This window comes from Neolamprologus brichardi, chromosome 11 (genome assembly GCF_056152115.1).
Source record: "Neolamprologus brichardi isolate AB-2024 chromosome 11, ASM5615211v1, whole genome shotgun sequence".
NCBI classification, from domain to species: domain Eukaryota; kingdom Metazoa; phylum Chordata; class Actinopteri; order Cichliformes; family Cichlidae; genus Neolamprologus; species Neolamprologus brichardi.
This window is the reverse complement of record NC_142114.1, coordinates 17,058,027-17,080,522: the sequence shown is the minus strand read 5'-3', so window position 1 is coordinate 17,080,522 and position 22,496 is coordinate 17,058,027. Positions and strand designations below refer to the sequence as shown.

General features: G+C 43.0%; 1 protein-coding gene across 2 annotated transcripts; it reads left to right on the top strand.

The window, feature by feature from the left end:
- Nucleotides 1-603: 603 nt before the first annotated feature.
- Nucleotides 604-22,123, top strand: lmtk3 (lemur tail kinase 3). 2 transcript variants are annotated; one of them, XM_006804809.3, is made up of 16 exons: nt 604-1,167; nt 3,421-3,554; nt 3,958-4,105; nt 5,467-5,540; nt 5,714-5,832; nt 7,373-7,460; nt 8,270-8,418; nt 8,506-8,590; nt 8,679-8,800; nt 9,737-9,886; nt 9,981-16,200; nt 16,291-16,454; nt 16,754-16,887; nt 17,298-17,632; nt 17,711-17,795; nt 20,699-22,123. In XM_006804809.3, the coding sequence occupies exons 1-16, from the start codon at nt 1,077-1,079 to the stop codon at nt 20,824-20,826; spliced, it is 8,226 nt and encodes a 2,741-aa protein (XP_006804872.2). In that variant the 5' UTR covers nt 604-1,076; the 3' UTR covers nt 20,827-22,123. The 2 variants fall into 2 exon arrangements, with proteins under 2 accessions (XP_006804872.2, XP_006804871.2); XM_006804808.3 differs by having other exon boundaries at nt 3,421-3,569.
- Nucleotides 22,124-22,496: the final 373 nt, after the last annotated feature.

The window sequence follows — 22,496 nt, the reverse complement described above, 5'->3', positions numbered from 1 at the left end:
CTCAGAAAAAGAAAAAAGCACAGGTAGAAATGTTGAAATTAATGACGACTGCTTCAGTTTCGGGGTCATGCCGCTGTGCTGACTCACACTCACAGTTTACAGGATGCTCGAATAGAGCAGAGCCATCGCTAACGTTCATAGTAACACTCGTGCTTTTCCTAATTGGAGAACACGGCTGTGAAAAAATGACCTTTTGTGTGTGTGACGGTGACCAGAACAAAGGATTTGCGATTTTACAGGCATATGCTGTGGAAATGTACCCACCCTGCAATACAAAACTACTTTTATAGGTGATATAACTAGTTTGTGGTGGCATATGTGCTGGCTCTTTTTGCTAAGTTTATTAGACCTAGATTGGCTGTAATAACCTCTAAAAGGTGAATTTATGGCTTTGTTTCTGAGGTTATTTTATAGGATGCCAGAGCACAAATCACATCACACCCAAAGGTCATAATATGAATCCTTAAGTGATATTATGTGGATTTTAAAAATCCAATCCGAGATCGATATAAGCCGCCTCGTTTGCTCCCCTGTGGGCGCATTATCACGGGTGTGTTTTGATACTATGAGGCTGTGGTGAATGATCAAGCCGGACCATGACAATGCTCGCCATGCGAGGCTGACGTAGGCTGGCGGAGGAGAAAAACACAGACACCCTCCAACACCGTGAGATGGAGGGAGGAGGAGGAGGTACAGGGGTAGGAAATATATAAATATAACGTCAGAAATAGAGGATGGTTGTTTTCAGCGGTGCTTGTGACCGAGGCAGAGCAGAAATGGATGCGCAGCGAGAGGCGGCCTGAGGATGCACAATAGAGCATCTCACACACCGTGTTTAATTGCGGATTAGAGCGGAGGGGAAGAGGAGGGGGAGGGGGAGAGCACAACAAGGAAGGCAAGGAGACGCTCTTTATTATTAGGAGAAAAGCGGAGAGGAGGAGGGGGAGACGGAGACAGCGTGAGCCCGGAGACGGCACAGACCGTGGCGGGGGGACGGGAGAGAGGAGGACACCGACGCTGACAGTCGGCAGCGGCGCTCGGATGCTGTTGTTGTTGTTGCTGCGGACGCGGCGACGATGCGGCCACACTGCTGGGTGATGGTAGCGTTGGCGGGGATCATGTCGTACTTCAGCCCGGAGAGAGCCCTCGGAGCACCGCAGAGGGAAGGTGAGCGGAGTCGGAAAAGGAGGAGGTTTGAAAAGCTGTCAGGGATGCTGGAGAAAGGAGAAGAGGATTTTGGGGGGTGGGGGGGGGGGGGTGGTATAGTCATTTATGAAAAAGGCCTCTGCACACTGAGGTGAAGATTGCATTATCAGCCAGTTAGGCTGAGACATAATGCGAATTATTAGTGCTGGCTGACCTAATCACAACAGGAGCGAGGCCGACTGGGTGATGGGTTGGGTACCGTATTTGCATGCAATGATGAAAATATTTCGGGCCTCACATCGATGCCTTTTTAAAAACAACATGTACTGTATGCACAGCAGGGCTAAAATCGTCGGTCAGTGCTGAATATTTAGTCTAAAAATAGCCTCCACTTGGCTCTTGAGACTATTTAGCCCAATAACCACTGCTGGCATCTTTACTTTTTGCCGTAAATTTGAATATGCCTTGTTCCCTGAGAGCTGGCAGACTGTTGTGTTTGTGTAATGTGTGCAGTCATTGTATTGTGGTGTATTGTTTTGATAGAAGCTGTTGGCACAGAGGCTGGTGGAAAAGGCCCTGTGCTGGGTTCCTATTTATATGCAGTGTCTGTCTGGACATCTGTCTAGGGAAAGATGAAAGAATAGCACTGCTCAGGAATTGTGCATCAGGATTTGTGCCACTACTTGTGCTGCTGGTGCATGTTTTTAGGGGGAGGGGGGGGCGAGAGGGTCATTCAGACTTTACAATGCTCCACTGCTCTGCAGATGTGATTTGAGGTTTATATGACCAATAATTAGCTATCTTTCCCTTTTCTTGGATTATCAGTTTGGTGCAATCCAGAGTGACAGTTTTCTTTTATTAGCCACAGATTGGGCCACAGCAGATTTCACTTCAGTACAGAGCTGGTTTTATATGCTGAGCACATCTTCACTTACCTTTTCTTTGGCTGCTTCTGCACTATGTTGCAACTTTATGTTGAGCACAAAAAATAAAATAAAATAAAAGTTGATAAAAGTCTACATTAGGTGCTGTGTAGAAGTCACAGAAACAAAATATTATTTCATTTCCTAGATTTAAAAAAAAATTTTTTTAGTTTTTTTGTCGAGTGTTGATCCTGTTCTTACAATATTTATCGACCTGTTCAATTATTAAATGTACTTTAACATTTATGCATGCAGTGTTTACAATATCATGACCAAGTTGAGGAATGTACTTTGGGATTTTTATGAGGGACACAGACAATCACACTGTGATATCTTCAGACTGCACATATTAAAAAAACAGCAATTTATCTGCCAGTTATAGTTACAGTATCAAGGTTTATATGTGCCTCCTTTCCCCTATTATATTTTGTATTATATCTCTTAATTTTTTCTTATGATCATAGTTATTTGACGTTGTATATCTGCTTTTGACCGCCTTATTTACACAGAAAAGTGTGTGATTTAATTATTAATGGTTACATTTCATGTACAGTTTAAGCGTGAGTTTGACACCTCGTGACTGTTTCAAGGTGTCATTGTTCCTCTTTTTTGGTCATCTGTCAATGGTAATAAAATGTTTTGGCTGCAGAAGTGAAATGAAACCTATAAACAATACCTGAAGGGTATTTAACCACGCTGCCCTGCCCCTTTTCTTTTCTACAGATGGTTCACTTCCCACACTCGACTACATTGAGGTACAAAAATCAAATGTCCCGACCCCTCCCTCTCTCACCTGAGTAGTAAACCTTCCTGATTTGAGTAATTCTTCTCCAATTTCTGATCCCTTCCCGAGTTAGCGCTCCTTTTTTTTACCTAAATGACAACTCCAGCCACCCACCTCCCCTGCTTCTTAACTGTGTTTCCTGAGTGGAATGCCATTTCTGATATTTCCCCCCTTCCCCCCGAGCTTTTCTCCTTACTGGAATGGTATACTCTCCCAAACTTTAATTCCAGTCTCTATTTTCTTTTTACTGACTCAGACAATGTGTTCTTTAATCTTCAACTTAGTTTGTTTTCCTGCTTATTTCTCCCCAACTCCCTGATGCAAACCGTCCATTGGGGTTCTCCACTGTGTCTCAGGCCTGCTTCTAAGAAAACGCTCCAATGGTTTTTCTGCTAAACACAACACCTATGTAACAAGATTTCACACCTTTCTGCTTCAGTGAAGTCTCTCCTTTTTTTTTTTCACTGACTCAGACCTAGCATTGCTCCCCTTGTAGAAGCACAAATCCCCTGAATTTCTACATTAAACCTGTCCTCCATTGTATTTTTCTTCCTGTCGTCCTCTCAGTTTCTCAGTCCAGGGCTGCATCCCTCTCTCCTCCACCCTACGTCGTCATCCTCATCTCTTGCTCGGGGCTTGTCTCTTTTGTTCTGCTGCTCCTCACCTGCCTGTGCTGTAAGAGAGGAGGAGTGGGGTTCAATGTAAGTCTTCAACATGTAAGAGATCTATTCACCTCTCTCTGCTTTCTTTTGCTTCTTTTGTTTGTTTTTTTAATGCGTTTTGTGCACGTCTGCATGCTTTTATATGTGTCTGACTTGGTAAACTGCACAAGTATTTGTTTTGGAAGTGTGAACAGTTAGTAACTCCAACTTAATGAAGCAGAAGGGGTCAATAATCATCTCTCGGTCTAATTTTGACTTGGTGTTTTTGTTCAGCTGGCAGACAGAGTACCATTTGTTCAGAATGAATGATTTTTCATTGTCTGTCCTTGGTGGTTACTGCTAAACTCAGCTTTATTATTAAGTGGAATAATACGTTTTATTTTATATTCATAGCTATTACAGCTTAGTGATTTTCTTTTATGTGCTGCTGTGGTTCAACCAGGAGTTCGATAACGCAGATGGGGAGGAGTGCTCTGGAGGCTCCAGTCCCATCCAGGAGGACAGCCTGTCGTCATGTCCCTCCCTCCCTGAGGTCTACACCTTGCCAGTCAGAGACCGCCCCAGCTGCCCCTCCCTGCAGGATGGAGCAGGTAAAAACCTAAAGTGCTTCTCACTTTGCTCAAACTCTTATTGAGCTTCCTACCTCTCAAAATAAAGATGAACTCCTGCACTAAACTCCCTCAGGATCTGTTGCCTGAATCACTGATGCGGATCCACTAATGTTCTCAAACTGAGTGCACAACCAGAAGGATTGGACTCCCTACTGAACCTCAGTGAAGTGGAAACTATGATTTGTGACAATTTTGCATCAGAGCTGTAATCAGGACACAGGCAGGGATGTGTGGAGTTGATGTATTTGGTTCAGTTCAGTTTTATTTATATAGCACTGCAATATAACCTGCAAACGCATTCAAACTATACAGTAAAGTGTCATGAGTTTTGCTATTTAGTGGTCTCACTGACCGTTCACAGCACTTTACACTGCAGGCCACACTTATAGTGCACACAGTTCTATTCTATGCACATAAGAGCTTTATCTACCTTACACTCACACCTTTGGACTTGAAAAATCATCAATTAACCTAACTGTAGACAGTGGAAGGATGCCAGAGTAGCTGGAGAAAACCCTCGCAGGCACAGGGAGACCATGCAAACTCAACATTATAATGAGAGACTCTGACTTCCTTTGAGCAAGCTTTCTTGAGTTGTATGTTTGAACTCTGATGGTACAGATTCTGATGATGAAAGTTTTCAAAAAGTAGAGAAATGTTTCTCTCTGCTTAATTCAGGTTAAAAAGCTGAATGTATGAGCATGAACAATAATCAAGTTTATTGTGGAAACATTTAACTCTCTCTGCACGATGGCATGAGCTGATGATTGTTTTCATTATTGATTAAGTTTCTATAAAATCACAAGAAAAAAAGGAACAAAAATCTGTTAAAGTTTCTTAAGGTGATGTCGTGAAATTTGTGATTTTGCTTTGTCAACATTCCAAAACATGAAATTATTCATTTTGCTGTAAAATGAGAAGGAACAAATCCTTACATTTGAGAAGCTGGAATGAGAGAAGTTTTGACCTGGAATAACAGCTTAAGCAGTCAACTGATTATCAAAGTGGCGGAAGATTATGTTCACTGATCATCGCAGTTCAGATTGCACATGCACAGCAGGAAAACACAACATGGAAAACCAGGGAAAAATACAGCGAGAGTAGATTTCTCAGTGAGTTAAAATTTTGTCCATGACTCTGAATTTTCCAGCTAGATACATTTTTATATGATTTCGTATATGTTTAAAACATGGTTGGAGTGGATATGTCATATTTATGTGTTGCTACAGGGCAGAATCTGAGTCTTTTTGTTCTGTTAATAAAGTGTACACCTGAAAGAACATCAACTGCTGACGTCTGTGTGACCCTAATCTTTTTTTATTTCTGTTTTTTTTTTGTAGATCCCAAATCTCAGTGCTTCAAAAGGCACGCTTTAAACTATCTCCAGGAGATAGGAAATGGCTGGTTTGGAAAGGTAAGGAAATCTGAAATATAACCATCCCAAATCATTGATTGTCTTTAATACAGCATCCCCTGCTTTAATTCTGTCTAACAAACAGATTACAGATGCTAACTCAAAGTAGTTCTTTTAGTACCCATCTCTTCCTGTGGGAACTTTCCATGTTATTGTCCATCGATCTCTTCTAGGTGATTCTGGCTGAAGTGCTGTGTGACTGCAGCTCCTCGCAGGCCGTGGTTAAGGAGCTGCGTGTCAGTGCCAGCCCTCTGGAGCAGAGGAAGTTCTTGGCTGAGTGTGAGCCATACAGGTGGGAGAAACTGCTTAAATTTTGGTAGCCATATTGCAGCCTTAGAGTGAGATTCTGTAAAATTTGCATAATAGTAACCACTGGAGCCACAAGAGGCAGGTATGGAGAAATAATAAATGTAGGATATCGAATCAGGTGTGACTCTCTTATACTTGCCAGGACTGCACAGACTCCTGTGAAAACCTAAGTGTAGCACTACTGTTTCCATTCGACCTAAGAAGCAGCCAGGTACTGCTTGACTAACTGATCATCAGCAAGTGTGAGGAACTGTATAAAATCAAAGGTTTTGGTGGTTTGCTGGTTTAGAGCATTCAGTCGTGTGTTAACGCAATGCTACATTCTGAAAGGTCTGACCTTGGTTACATCTCAGTCTCTATAGGCCTCAGTTTGCATTTTCATGACAGTTGAAGTTAAAGGTCATGCCAGTACAATTACAAAAAGGCTTAAAAACTATGGCTTGTTTGGAAGGATTGCCAGAAGAAAGCATCTTCTCTCTAAAAAGTTGCAAATTGCATCTGAAAAACCACAAGATCTCTGGAAAGATGTCCTTTGGGTAGTCAAGACCAAAGTAAAGATGCTTGGAATAATGTACAGTGCCACATTTCAAGAAAACTAAATGCAGCATATCAGCACAAACACTTCATACCAACTGTCAAACACGGTGGTGGATTGGTGATAATTTGGGCACCTTGCACACATTGAGTCAACTATGAACTCTGTATACTAAAGCACTGTAGAGTCAAATGTGAGGCCATCTGTCAGCTAAAGCTTGGCCCAAAGTGTGCATTGATGCCAAGCACAGGAGCAAATCTGAGAAAGAAAAGAGTCAATGTTGCAATCAAAGTCAAATCTGAAATGCAACTCAGTGAGCTGAAGCAGTGTTGCAAAGAAGCGTGGCTCATAATTCCTCAACAACAATGTGAGAGATGGATAAAGTCATACAGAAAGTTAAACTGCTCCTGAAGGTGGTTCTACAGCCTGCTGAATCATGTGGTGTATTTAGGTGAAAGTCGTGTCTTTTGTTACGTGACTTTATGTTCGGTTTCAGTGTGTTTGTGCAGTTTTGTGATATTTTGGCTTGAATGATTGAGGATTCATTGGTTTGTATGTGAGTGTCTGGTTCTGTGGATCGGTTTGTGCTGTAATTGGTGTGTTACTACTGAGTTTTTAAGGGTGCACTTACAGCTATAGCATACATACTCAGATTCACTAAGGCTTGTCTGCTAGCTCTGCATGGTTTGCATTTGTGATGTGAATCATTTATAATTCATGTGATGAAAAGAACAAAAGATTTATTTTACTAATAGAACTATTTGTATAATTAATGTGAAGATTTTTAGTCACTTAAAGAAATGTAAGTAGATAATGGTGACAGCCCTGATTAGCCTGTGTGGTCTGAGATGGAACTGAATTCCAGTGTTCAGGATCATCTAGCTAAGGTTTGCTCACTTTAAGTCTCACTGTTAAGCATTTAAACGCAGCGTATAAACATTTATCTATCTTCTGTCTGTTCCTGTGTCCCTCTTATGTTTCCATTCAGGAGCCTTAAACATCCCAACATCCTTCAGTGTTTGGGGCAGTGCAGTGAGAGCATCCCCTTCCTCCTGGTTATGGAGTTCTGTCAGCTGGTAAGTAACTGAACATAAAAGGAGGCGGATGAACTAATAATAGGAATCGCACAAATGAGAGGTGCATATTTTTAGTTTAGTATAGCTTGCAATGTTTTTGTTGTGCTATGCTTGGGGTTTTGTTAGATAATTTGTGCACAAATTGGTTATGGTATATCGGTGATGTCAGTGAGAAACACATGAGAAATCACAGTCGAGCAGCATCTTTACATCTTATTTTAATTTCATATCATTTGAGGCAAAATTGTTTTTTACAGTTATCGTTGCTCCGCTGTCACTAAAATCTGTTTTGCGTCGATACAATCAATTTGTTTTCCTTGTCTCGGGCGGTTTAATCACCAGCTGATTAAGAAAACCACATGAGCGGACTTCCAGGCCAAACAAAGATACAAGCAGATCAATTACAGCAACACAGTGAGAGGAGCCAAACAGCACTGGAGTCCTCACTGACTGCAGTTACCCTCTTTGATAAAGTCTCCTATTGTCCTTTCCTTGCAGATATTTTTCATCCCTTTATGTTGTCCTCATTTTATTTCCTTGCTCTTCCAGGAGCACAAATGACTAACACAAAGGCTGCCAGCTCATTACTAATTCCCCTGCTGCTTTTGAGGCACTGTGATGTAAAACGCCTTAAAAAAAAAGGGGGGGGGGGGTATTTGCTGCAGAAGTAAAATATATCTTCTTTGCCTATATGATGGTCCTGCAGGCTTTATCTCTGTTTCAGGAGAAGGAAGAACACTCTGTATGCACTTCACTCAGCCATAATTTTCGATCCACTGTTTATATTTTTGTTGTGATGTACAACGTAGGGTGACTTGAAGCGGTATCTGCGAGCCCAGCGTAAGTCAGATGGGATGACTCCAGACCTGCTGACCCGGGACCTCTTAACCCTTCAGAGAATGGCTTTTGAGATCACCTCGGGTCTGCTCCATCTTCACGAAAACAACTACATCCACAGGTCAGTTGTCGCTTTCACTTCCACTGTTGCCACTCCTCCAAACGTGAGGATCTCTGCTGAGGGTAGCTGCTTGTTTTCTCCCTGCAGTGATCTGGCTTTAAGAAACTGCCTTCTGACCTCAGACCTCACTGTCAGGATAGGGGACTATGGCCTCTCACATAACCATTATAAGGTTAGGATTTTTTTTTTCCTCTGAAAAATGAAATCCAAAGTCAATTCAGTCAAATCCATAACAATTTCCGTGGCGTGTCTTTATGAAGGAGGACTATTACCTAACTCCAGACAAACTATGGATCCCTCTGCGCTGGATTGCTCCTGAGCTGCTTGAGGAGTACAGAGGATCTCTCATTGTTACGGACCAAACCAAGACCAGCAATGTGTGGTATGTTTTAAAGCTGCTCTGTGTTAACACCGCTGGGAACAGATCTGAATTAACGAGTTAAGCCGATAAGGCTGGTGATAAAATATTGATGAAAACACAAAGGTTTTTTTTATCTGGGGTCCAATTTTAAGCTACTCTTAAATCTTTTCCTACCACCATTCATTCCTTTAATCAGCGTTGCTCAGGTTAAATCCCGACAGCACAGATTAAAAGCAACTTAAATGATGCTCTCTGGATGGACAACAAAGAAAATCTAATTTCTCCTAACAGCTGTGCAGAGATTAAATGAGGATTGAGTGCGTGGACAGTCGTGAACATAATCTGAAATGCTCTTTCTACAGTCTCAGTTATATTACAATATGATACAAATGCAGCTTGTTGTGGATCCATAAAAGAAAATAGTTCCTACATAAAGCTGCTGTTTGTGTTATGATTTGTGGGAACACCAAACTAAAGAGCAGTTTGATCTCACATTTGCTGGAGTAGAGTCCAGCTCAGTTTGTCAGCAGTCTTAAAGCTGTAGCCAAGCCCGGTGATGCCAGAAGGAGTGCTGAAGAAATGAGAGTAAATCCTTTAAGCTCTAATATTACAACCTTCCCTTTCATGTGCTTTTTTTAAATGAACCAACAAGAAAACAACCTCCTAACAAAACACACGAGTGGAGCAAAAATACCTAAGAGTATTTATTCTTCTTTATTCTTTCTGAAAAAACATAGTTTTCCTTAAAAAATGGAACAAAACAACTCACATAACAGTTTTTATTCTCCTTGGTTATAAAGTCAAAACTCTGTGGGTGTTGGAGTAAATGCTTTTACTCCAACACCCACAGCAATGGTGGTGTTGGAGTAAAAGTGTTATATAACAACAAACCTCAGAGATTTTTTTTTTTTGAAGATTCACCTTCTTTCACTTCTTCAACTCATTTTTTCCTCTCAGGTCTTTGGGGGTGGTGATATGGGAGCTGTTTGAGTTTGGCTCTCAGCCCCACAGACACCTGAGCGATGAAGAGGTGCTGACCTTTGTCATTAGGGAGCGACAGATCACGCTTGCCCAGCCTAGACTGAAGCTCTCCCATGCAGACTACTGGTCAGTACTTATCCACTAATTAGACTGCATTGATCCAAGCACAAACTGTGTCTCTCCAAACTTAGATCCTCTTGTTTTTCTCCCTTGTCTGCAGGTATGAGATCATGCAGTCCTGCTGGCTACCTCCGTCGCAGCGCCCTTCAGTGGCTGAGATATTCCTCCTTCTCTCCTCCCTCTTGGCTGCTGAGCGAGGAATAGCGAGGGGGAGTGTTGGGGAAGAGGATGAAGAGGACGAGGAGTATGAGGAGGGAAGAGGAAGGAGAGGGGAGAGTGAGGAGTCATTTGAAAGACGCTGGGACTTACTCCGTCCACCTGCCTTTCAGACTGCAGCAAACGAGCGCCAAAGGGAGAGGGATTATGCCAGGGAAGACAGAGACAACTCCTACCCTCTACTGGACCCTGTGGGGAACTGTATTACCCCATCCACCTCTGAACTGGATGACATCCTGACAGTCACTGAAACTAGCAAAGGCTTGAACTTTGAGTATTTCTGGGAGAAGGCTCATGCCAGACGAGGCTACAAACCTCTTCCTCCTCCTCAGCCAATCCCTACTGTGAACAATAACCATAGACAGTCTTTAGACACTCCTACTGTCGTCCCAGTGATAAGCGCCCGCAGCCCATCCCTCGCCAGCGAGTACTATATCAGACTAGAGGAGCACACTCCCCAAGACAAGTCACCGTCTCTCAAAGGGAAGGTACATTCCTCTTTCCGCTCAGATTGCCCTGGAGACATGGAGCTCATGGAGATCCGCAGCGGGATGCTGGGCAAAGAGCGAGTCCCTTATTGTTCATCTGACAAGTGCGGAAAGGGCCTCCAGACCGTCCGATCGAGCGAGGTTCAAGTCCAGTTGCCCAACACAGGCGTGGCTGAATTCAGAGACACTTCGAGCAGAGTGACTGACTTTTCCATAGTTGATTTAGGCGATGATGATGAAGTGGAGAAGAAAAAGAGCAGTAAGGCGGATAAAAAATCCACAAGCTCTCAAGCTCCCATCCTCCCTCCCAAGCCTCGTTCTATGTCCATGTCATCAGTCAATCCTCTTCACTCGCGCCCTCTTCCCGCCCCTCCACTCAGATATAGAGGACTGCCCCACTACACTATCAGCGGAAAAATTGAGACAGACCCCCATCACATAAGCACCTGCCCACCATCTACCTTTGATCACCTCGGGCTTCACCGAGCCCGACAGACTCTTCCCCCCTCCCCGTCCTTATCGCCCTCGCTTCCCCCATCGAGCCATCCAATTTACCCTCAACCTCCTCAAATGTGTCCTCCTCCTCTTCCTCCCCACTCCAAACCACAAAGGAATTGCCCCATCTACAACACAGGGGACATTCACTTGAGATATAATAAGCCCCAGATGCAGAGATCCAACAGAGACCCGCTAACCTGTGATTTGTCCAACAGAGAGAGCATGCTGCACACTTATAAGGAGACTTCTCACTCGCGTGCAAAAGACTTTGACTCTCCCGTACGTCGAGAAAACCCTTTGCGCCCTATTTATCGAAATTTACCCCGCCCTGAGCTCACAAAACCCCAAATTGAAAGACAGTCTTCATCGAGTCCAACTTACTCAGATGAGGATGACTCTCCTTTCATGTCCCCCGAGAGACCTGGCTGTGGGACGACTGTCACTCATTCCAGTCTATCTGAAGATGCAGACCCCGCCACTACAGAGCTCTTCTCCAGGGGAATGAAAAGGACTCAGTCACGCCTTGACACCATCCTGCCTGCAATTTGGAAGGAAGATGCTGAGCAGCAGGCAGAACGTGTCGCTGCAGCCAAGAAATCCCCCATGCATCTGTTTCTGACGGAGATATCTAGTGTGACAGAGTTGAGTGAGTCCAGGTCGGAGGGCTCATATGCAGCGGAGAAGGAGGAGAAAAGAGAAGGAGAGAGATGGGGGAACTTTCTGCTGCCCAACAGAGGCATGCGCCGCTCCCAGTCGCTGATCACAGAGCTGGGATCAGCAGGACAGTCATGGGGACCAGAGAACCATGTCAGCAGGTCAGAAGCTGAGGAGGAGGATGCTGTCACTAAAGAGTCATTCCAGAGGGATCTTTTTCTCACAGAGATTGACACAGGAAATATGGAGGCGGACATAGAAGGCCTACCAGAAATTGATCCAGTAAAATACCTCTATCCTGCAGGATCCAGACTGAGGCCCTATGTCTGCGCCCCAGGCCTCCCCTCATACACTGAGGCAGAGGAAGCCTACTCCAAAGGCATACGGAGATCCCGCTCTCTCCTGTCTGAGATCACAACGGAAAAGCACGATTCTGAAATACATTTTACCGAGAAGGAGCCGCGGAGAACTGAAATCACCAGAGAGGAGTTCCTGAAAGAGATCCAATCAGCAGAAACCTTTCTCACCGAAATCATATCGAGACAAAATGCAGCCGCACATAGGAAGGAAGCAGATTCATCTTACTCCCCTACTCCAGTGTCCCCTGAATATGAGTCCATCTGCATTGACCCAAACTCAGCTCAGACCATCAGATTCCAGTCAGAAAGCTCCATACGAGCAGCCAACAAGGGCAAAGATGATACACAGACTGAAGCCATCTATGCCCAAGTGACCAAGCGTGCTAAGAAGAGTGAGATCAAAGTTTCCTTGAAACCTGACATCCCTATTCTTCACATTGGTTCAAACAAACCGGACAGCCAAGTAAATAATGCTGACCACTGCCAGTCCGGTGAGTTTGTGTTTTCTGAAATCATGCCTAAAAATGGTTTACTACATAACCAAACACCCGTGTCTCAGAGAGAAGAGGAGGAGTGTTTGGACGGCCCTGCCTTACCTGCCAGAGGAGAGCAAACAGATCTGCCAGAGCACTTTCCCCCTGAATCCACAGAGAACGTTCAAGAAGTCAACACTGTGAACCTGCGTGAGAGCCAATCACTCACTACAAATGAAGCTGTTATAAGCAATGGCGAGATAACAGAAGATGACCTACAGACGCACAGTCCTTTGAGGGGGGATCAAACAGACGTGTTTTCTCATGATCCTGAGAAAACAGCTGATTTGGAAAACTCTAAAAACGTTAATGAAAGTTTTGCAGAAGCGGAAACGGAAAATTCACTTCAGCACAAAGACGAGCGTCACACTGCCCAGAAGGTACCCACTCCCGCAGCCACTCCTACCACGCCAGACTGGGACCCTTCCTCCGATTTTTCACTCGTCACCCCCACCGATTCAGTCCTATCACCTTTGACTTCCAGCTCGGCCGACTGCCTCACGCCTAGTGACTCATGGATGGGAGGTGGCGGAGGAGGTGGAGGAGGAGTGGGAAGCGGCGGATGGCGGGCTCTGGGAAATGAAACACCACATCGAGACTCTGCATATTTCTCAGACAGCGACTGGGAGAGTGACGGGATGAACAGGAGGAGCAGCAGCGATGGACTTGTTGCTTCCAGGCCTGGCAGCGGGAGAGGAGGTGATCGGGGAATACTGACAGGGATAGAGGAGAAAACCGAAGAGGAGGGTGAGACTGGAGAAAAGAGTCCATTAAGAAATAGTACCCACATGTCAGATAGGACAACGAAAACTGGAGAAGGGAGGACTATTGAGAGTTGTGAAGAGAAGGGTGTACTGTATCCTGAAAATTACCCGATCCCTAATTTAGGAAATGACAAAGATATTCTAAACAAAGCGCTGGGATCTGCTCAGAGAGACGATTCTGGCATTTTCCATAACGAGAGCAAAAAGTCAGCCCTGCTGTGCGATGATCCACAGAACAAGGACTGTGTGGACTTAATTGATAAGTTGTTTTCAAAATTAGATGATGAGCCACTTAAAGGGCTTTCACACAGCAGTGGGTACATGATAGACAGCCATTACACAGATGGCATAATTTCTCAGATAGCAGACTGCAAATACCAGGACTTTGAAGAGAGTGACTTAAATCTATATTCCAAGAGTCCCACTGAGACAAATAGCTTGATCGAGTATAAATCTGGCAGCAACTCAAAGAGTTGCATGTTTGGACCAAACAACAAAGATTATAAAAATGTTACAGAGACAGATAACGATCTCAGTCAGCTCAGTTCTCCCACGTCTGGGAATGAAGCTGTGGACTCTGCAGCACCATCCCAAGTTGACAGCACCATCGAGTCCAGATTGCCTAAACTTTGTGATATTCAAACGAACAGCGTTATACTTGGAGATGAAAACCTGCCAAATGACGATGGGAAGGCTGCTGATGCAAAAGCGAGCGGTCCGACGTGTCTTTGGGCTGAAGAGCCTGAGAAATGTGGAGAGAGGCCCTGTGTGGACCACAATGAGCTGGGCTTGAGAAACCTTCGCTACTCAGATGGCGAGGAGGAGAGCGAGGTCACAGCAGAGACAGAGGAACAGAAGGCTGCTGCAGAGCTCAATATTGCTGTGAAGGAGAAGCCACCCCTCAGGGGAGCAGCAAGTGGCATGAACTCTGCTAACGATGTGGATAACAACTCCTGCGAGGGTCTAAATGCGACAGCTAAAGAGTTATGGAGTGCTCTGGAGGAGGATGAAGACAGACCAGGATCTGGGGCACTTAGGGACGAGTTTGACTGCTACCGCTTTTCACAACTAAGGGACTTGCGCTTGTGGCCAGATGAGAATGACCAGTGGGCCTCCCCGGAGAAGAGGTGTCAGGGAGTCGACTTGAGATCTGAATTTTTCTCCGGGTTTGGTAATAAGGCGTGGGAGGTGGGTGAGAGGCTTGTTGTAGGTCAGGAATATTGGGAGACTGAAGAAAATGATGAACTGGCAGGAAGTGAACCTCACCCTGCTGTCTTGGAGGGCTGTGAGGAAACCTGGAACAATGAAACCCAAGGGCTAAGCGGCAATCTTTGCATTAAGGAAATGTGGGACACAAAAGACAGAGAAAGCCAACAGACGATAGCAGACATACAGCAAGAGGAAAACATTGAGAACCTGGGGGAAATTGACAGCATTAAGAAAGACATAAAAAGTGACATTTTGCATGTGGAAGTAGAGAATATAGAAATACCAGAGGAAGAGACCTTGGAGGAAGGACAGAGGCAGAATGCATCATGCACAGAGGCAGCCAAGGACAGGGAGGGTCGGCTAGACTCCACAGAGACGGCACAAAATCAAGATTTTAACACATGGCCCCAGAATCAACTCTGTAGCAGAGTGGAGGTAGCGATGTCGGCTGTGCACGCTGACAGAGAGGCAGGCTCCAATTTAGAAAACTGTTTCAGCCACACTTTGGAAACCAAAAGCTCAGATATAACCATCTGCATCGCTGAAGCTCCTCATGTGACGTTTTCAGAACTGGAAAATTTTAAATCGGGCTTCAATTCGGAAGCAGAAACGAGACCGTGTTTTGCCAGGCAATACATAGAAGAAGGAATAAACACTATAAAAGTGGAAGAGGATTACAGAGATGTGCCCCTGCCAGCTAATACCAGTGATCTTGATGCAAAGGAGGAGATAGATCAGTCATATCCACAAGAGATCGACAATTTCAGCTCAGTAGATTTTCCGAGTCCTCCACCGAGCATAGACCTTGATATGCAAGATGATAAACTGGAGAGTTTAGACGACTCTTTTCCTAGTCCACCACCATCCGTCATAGAGGGAGAGGACTTTATTAGTCACATTAATCTAGAAGACTTTATTACCAGTACTGCGACAGAGCAGCTTATTTCCCCAGCACACAACACAGATGTTTCAGAGACACCTCTGCAAGAATCGCCACCTGCTACAACTCAAAGTAAAGGGATCTCTGCCAATCTCAGCCTCCCCTCTGTGCATATAACACTGAGCGATGAGAGCAACCTGACGTCCAGCATAGAAAGCAAGGATGGTCATAATAACCTGCCCCAGAAATCATCCCCCATAATGCCTTCTGCACCTCATGGTCCCCTGAACAACCTCCCACAGCTGTTGATTTCTGAGTGGAAGGACTTGGATGAGGAGCCTCTGGAGGACTTTGAAAAACTGGAACAACTGTGCTACATATCTGGCGATGAAGAGGAAACTCTGGGGGACCTTTTCTTGGGCAACCTGGAGCTTCTGGAGTCTTTAAAGAAAGCACCTGATCACAAAGTTAGCAGTGGTGACGGGCATACAGTCAGCGAGACATGCGACTCCTCTATACCCGAGGGTAGCAGGGTGGACGAGATGTCTGATGACTCCGACAAATTGGAATCTGTACAACCGATGATCCTGGATTCCCAGAACAGTCTGCCGCCTCAGGATGAGAGGAGCGACGGACAGAGATCACCGGGTCAAATTTCTGATGTCAAGGACCAGCGGCCTCTGAACAAGATGACAACCAAGAACGGCCTCATGATGCAGGTCAGCATGATCTCTTGTGGTTTGCTGTGCGTGTGAGCAGTGCTCCTTGAGTTTGCTCGTGCTCTTTACTGCTTTGCTTTGTTGCTCCAGGTGTGTGAGGAGAGGCTGCAGTTCTCACTCAGTGAAAATGTGAAGACAAATGTGCTTTGGGGGACGACTGTTAAAGACACCGCCATGCTCCGGACATGGGGGGAGGAAGTCACAGGGAGCAGCGGTGATCTGGTCACTGTGAAAGAACAAAGAGAGGATGAGAGGTATGGATGCTGCAGAATTAAAACACTGGCTTCAGATTATTCTTTTTGATGCATCCTGTATTTCTGGTGGAAATAGATCCAATAAAATATATTCACACAGAGTTCAAATTATGTATTTTTACTGTTTTCAGTTCAAGTAAACTCAAAGGCAAGATTTGATTCAACTAGATGGACGTGACAAGATGACCTGTTGTTTTATTATTAATATTCTGGTGACATATTCCTCTTTCTTTCTTTCTTTCTTTCTTTCTTTCTTTCTTTCTTTCTTTCTTTCTTTCTTTCTTCCTTCCTTCCTTCAGTCAAGAGGAGCAGGAAGCTGTCCCTGCCATTGAGCCCCCCATCGAGTCTGATGAACCTAAAGCTGAGCCGCTCACTGTGATCGAACAACCTGAGGTCCCATTACCTCAGCTTACTGCAAACCAAGCGATGAAAGGTATCAGCGTCTTCCACGTTTTACAAGTACTTATCAATTATCCCTGATTATACTGGGATATCGCTGATAAGCATTTAGCATACAAGTAATTTTTGACTGTCTTAGCTAAGTACACCTCTCTAAGCCTTTTTATTTGTTTTCTTCTCCTTTGATTTGGGCTTCCACTTCTTTTAACCTCACAGATCCAAACCTTCTCCCAGATAAAAATTGTGGGCATTTTCTGACTAATAGGTTAACAGATTAAATAAAATTAGATGTGATACGTTAGTCTTATTTTACAGAATTTATTTTTCTCTACTTCAAATAGAATATTTGTGCTAACTTTGGCAGGTATTTACTTCATTGCTTTTGTAATCAAATTTGTGAGTAGGTTGGCTTCTAACATTTCTTTTCTGCTCTTGCTTTCATAGCAAAGCTAGCTCGCCTCTCGCTCACCCTCCCACCTCTCGCTCTGAGTCTTCCCCTCACCACTACTGGAAAAGGAGGATTTGGAGACGGGGCCATCGGAAACCGGATTGGAAGACGAAGAGGTCTTTCGTCTGGGAGCGACCCCGATGAGGAGGAGGAGGACGAGCAGGAGGATGAAAGCTCCCGGAGGGTGATTGTAGTCACAGAAACGGACGTGGACAAACGTGTTGGGCTCCGCAGTCTGCTGAAATCACCCAAGGAGCCAATGGACAGAGAGAAGGACAGAGGACGAAATGTGTCCTTTTTTGATGATGTCACAATCTATCTTTTTGATCAGGTACGTCTCCTTTATTCGTTCACTTTTTTATGACGGGTTCTTTTGGAATAAACCTGACTATTTCTTTCATCCCAACAGGAAACTCCAACTAATGAGTTGAGCAATTCAACTCCCACAACTCCAACCGCGGTGTCCATCAAAAGCACCAAGCTGGATTTGCATGGTAAGTTAATCATTTTCTTTCAGTCATGACGAGATGCAGAATAAAGAAGGTCAATTTTAAGTTGTGTCAGTAGCAGTGTTGTCCTGTAGGTCAACATGTCTCAGGTCTAATTGTGAGAAGACGATTAGAGCAGAGGAGCAACACTTGAAGCCTAATCGGAACTCATGGTACTTAAATAAATCTGAAGTTTATTGGGGATTTACATGACAGTAAAAGGGGTTATAGGACATTCATGGCTAAAAGATGATCCTAGTATTAAAATTAAGAAAAAAATAATAATTTTATGCTATAGCTTGTTTTGACCAGCCACTGATCCCAAATGCTAAAATGACAAAGTTTTCCTTACATTAAGTTTTCCCACATAATTTAACAAAACGTGTATGCTATTGTTGCTCAAAGATATAAAAGCAGATTTTGAATGGACTGCACATACTGACAATAATTTTGGTTGCACTGCAGTTTGCAACTGCTGTTGTCCTTAGTGTCAGCAGCACTAAGCAGTGCTTTCTGATCTGGCTGGCTGGCAGCATCTAGCCAATCAGTAAAAAACATAAAATATGTTCAACACAGAGCCAACTTATAATATGAGCTTGTCAGTTTCTTCAGAGGTGAATCAATCACCTCCCAAACACACCCAGGTCTATTATGACCACGTATCCTAGGAAAGTGTACTGGAACACTGGAAGAAGTAATAGTTTTTTGAATGTTAGTTTAAATGTGTTTTATTTAATTAATGAATTAATTAATTGATGACTGAATAATTATAAAAAGCCTCAGCTGTTCTGTAGGGTGTTTGTTGCTTATGCTGGTCAAGTTTATTATAGCTAAATAAAGGTTTAACTAAACCTAAAGATAAAAACTGGAACTAGATATGAAAAAACCCAATTAACTCAAACAATTTTGTGAACTTGGAAAACTAACTAAATTTAAAAAAAATTATAGAGGAAATAGTCTTAATTTTGCCATTTGTCAATTTGGCAAAGTTTGTTATTACACACTGCCTGGTGAGGCTTTTTTGGACGTGTTTATTAAGATTTTGGATGCTTACAAGACCGTTGGTAAGCTTCTTTCAAAAAATATTTATATTGTATTATCTGTACTGACTTTCCTAAATCTTGCCTCTGGAATTTGGTATAAATACAATAATAATAATAAGAAGAAGAAGAAAGACTAAAGCTAATGCTGGAACTAATAAAAACTAAACGTAAACAAGCAAACTCACTCTGGCAAATAAAAACAAAAACTCTAAACGACATAAAATGAAAGCTAAAGAGAAAATACAAAACTAATAATTACTGATGCTGATGTTAGCTTTCAGTGCAGCGCTGCACCACACAGCTGTTACCATAACTGCTGGCTTGTTGGACTCTATGTGCGTCAATGTCTGCTGCTTCTTACACAGGGATTCAGTCTCCTCCTTGAGCTGCCTAATGATGTAACAAAATGTGACAGCCACTAGCACATTCCCAGCTAAAATGGAAAACCTCAGCTCAGCCCTCTCCTCTGCAAATATGGAGCCAGAGTTAATCTCCTATAATTATGTCCCAGGATGCTGTGACATGTTGAACTGAGCAGGGATGTTAATCCCGCGCTCAACAATGCAAGCCCGAGTCATGTTTCTCTGCACATTTTCAGCTGCTCTCGCTACTTTCCACTCTCCATCTCATGCACTCAACACCCTTTTTCACAGACTAATGAAAGTTGGGGCTCAGAGTTTCCTTTCGAGCTATGTCACATACAGAAAAGGCAAAATTAGATTCCTTAATGATCTTTCAAGCCTTTCAAGACTTCAAAGTTTTGAAAGAGGTCCGTATTACTTTTGAGTTATTTTAAACTAAGAGTGTGTTGCCTCAGTGTGGTTGTTGACTGATAATCTATATCTATTAAGATATAGATTATCAGCTGATTTTCTCCCCTGTGCTTGGTACTGTTTTTTTTCTTGTGCATCTTATAAGTGAGTAAACATGTGTCCCAGTCACAGATGGATCATCTTTCTTCTCCTCAAGGTCACACTGGTTTTCAATTTTACAGGTACTTTTTCTCAGCATAACCTTCAAGCAGGTAAAGCTCGCCCTGATGTACTGAATGATATTGATAATATCAGATTCTCAACGTTGGTGCACAAAACGACAAAGACAGAACTTGGTGGTAAATGGATTGGTACTTCGGGCACCTTCTACTCAAGTTTGAGCACTCAAAGCAAGTCTCATTCAAACAGCCTGTTTATACCTTATACATTCACACACTCACATCAGTGCACTGGGGGCAACTCAGGGTTCAGTGTCTTGTCCAAGGATGCTTTGACACATGGCACAAGAGGAGCCAGGGATTGATCCTTGATTGGTAGACGACCAGCACCACCTCTTGAGAATAAACGAAGTGGTAGCTTGAAACATCGCTTTGTCAGACATGCTTCATATCGCTTGTATCCTGTTAGATGATGATGATAATGATGATCTTATTAGTTGTGATGATGGAGGGAGTGGTCCTGTTGGAAGGGCCGGGCCTGCCTATTAACCATCATGCTGATATAACATGCTCAGTGCTATGACACACTGATCCTTTTATATATTTTCATTGCTTTTTATGGCAGAATTAGGTCGTTCTAGTCCTCCAAGTTTGACAGTTTGCAAACTTCTTTGACTTCTTAGTGGATTCTGATTTGTTGTGCAATACAGCTAACAAATGATCAGAAAACGTAATTGTTTCAGTTGTGATTGTGAACCGGGTTAATGTTTTGGTTTAATTCCAATAAAAAGACTTTCCTTTAACTTTCCCTTACAGTCAAACACATGCTTATTGCCTGGGAACATCCTGTCCCTTTGGGCTTCCATACATATGCCTGGTTCTGGTTTTAATACCAGCACAATCGTGATGCTGATGTTGTTTTTTGTCTCTTTTAGGGCCAAAAAGCAAAGAATCGAAAAGGAAAGAGGATTTATCAGTCAAACCAAGGTCGCCTGTCGGGGTAAATTCAGTGACTTCATCGCGCTTCACTGTCAGCCCGGCTGACGACCCACACCTGGTGTGATGTTGCACATCATCCTGGAAACACTTTAGAGCTCAACCCTCTCGGACTGGCCCGTGAATTAACCCAACAACCAGCCATTCGCCCAGAGGATATTTTTTTATTGAAGGAGAAAACTGAAAGAAGAGACTTCGATTCTAAAAGCTGGAAACATTCCAGGTTTTACTAGTGACGGGATTTTGTACGACTGGGGGTTGCTGAGCTCCGGCCTGCCACTGTTTACAGAGATTATACATAGCCTTTGGCTGCAGAAATCTTTGGAAAAGGCAGCATATGCTAGGCGAAAAGGAGCCGGGAGCTTTGTAAAATCTGAAACAGATTCGACAGCTATGCAGTGGGAGTCTTGCTGTGTACCAGCTTACCTTCTCTTTTTCTGCTTTGTTTTGTTTTGCCCTGGGAGTGCAGGGAATGCACTTTCTTTAGTCATTCGTCTGTCTATGTAAACGCTTGGATCCCGGTCCTCTCTTTATTAAGGACATTTTTCATTGCAGTCAGTCAGTTGTTCTTGTAGGCAGCAGTTTGAAACAGAAATTGCTTGACTCCTGTATTTGACAATACTCCTCAGCATTTGTACAAACATCATAATACAAGTGTATACAGTATCATTTTAGAGCTGTTTACTTTTAGATGTATTCTTAGACTGCACGAAAAATGAAACAAGCAGTTTATTTGTACTTTTATTTCTGAAAAGCTTTAATTTCTATATTTATTTCTATGTTATTTTACTTATTTATGTAAAGTCAGTTTCCATGCAATATCTTATTTATTTAATCTATTAAGTTATGTATTTATTTGCTTTGGTGCAATTGCATATATGAACTTAGCTATAATTTGTTTGGGACAGAAATGCATCTAGGTCTATAACGTCTCCAAGATCTTCATAACAAATAAATCAAAATATTTTCCCAAACGTCTTAATTGCTAAACAAAAAAAAGTATTTTGTATAATTTTACTTGTTAATATATGCCAATATGTATGGAACAACGTCCTGTAATGTTTCATTATTTTCCGATGTCTATGAATTTTTAGCTGTCTCGTCATTCTTTTATCTTAATTACTGACAGTTAATGTAGCTTAGCATGAAAAATTGAAGCCTTTCATTAGTAAATAACTCCCATTTGTTTGTGTATCTGTTAATTTATTCCATTTTCTACTAATAACAGTCCATCATGCAGTCGAGATCCAACTAGTCAATTTGTTTAGTCTGTTTAAATGTTGGTTTAAACTTGTATTGTTTAAAGAATGGTTTTCAGGGGGCAATGTATAAACAAGGGGGAAATAAAAACTATGAAATGTGAACCTCTTATTTGAACTGTGTCGTATAAATAAGCTCGATTGTTGCTTTTATTTCATTCATGACCAAGAAAAGTTGCATGCCTGTCAATGAGGGCTAAGTTACAAACTATTGAAATACTAGAAATTTTTCTCAGACACGTAAGAGCAAGTTATATATTATAAATCAATTAACAATGCTTCAGAAGGCACTGACATCACAGATACAGTTAGTGAAAATTAGATGGATTGCTCCAACTGTCTGTGCTGGGAAAACATGTCAGCCAGCACAGCCATGACCCCCCAACTCCATAATCTAGGTAGATACAATATAAAAATGTCACCTCTCAGCAAAGGTGAAGCTGGGAAACATGGAAGTTTTTTTCTGCTACTGATTATC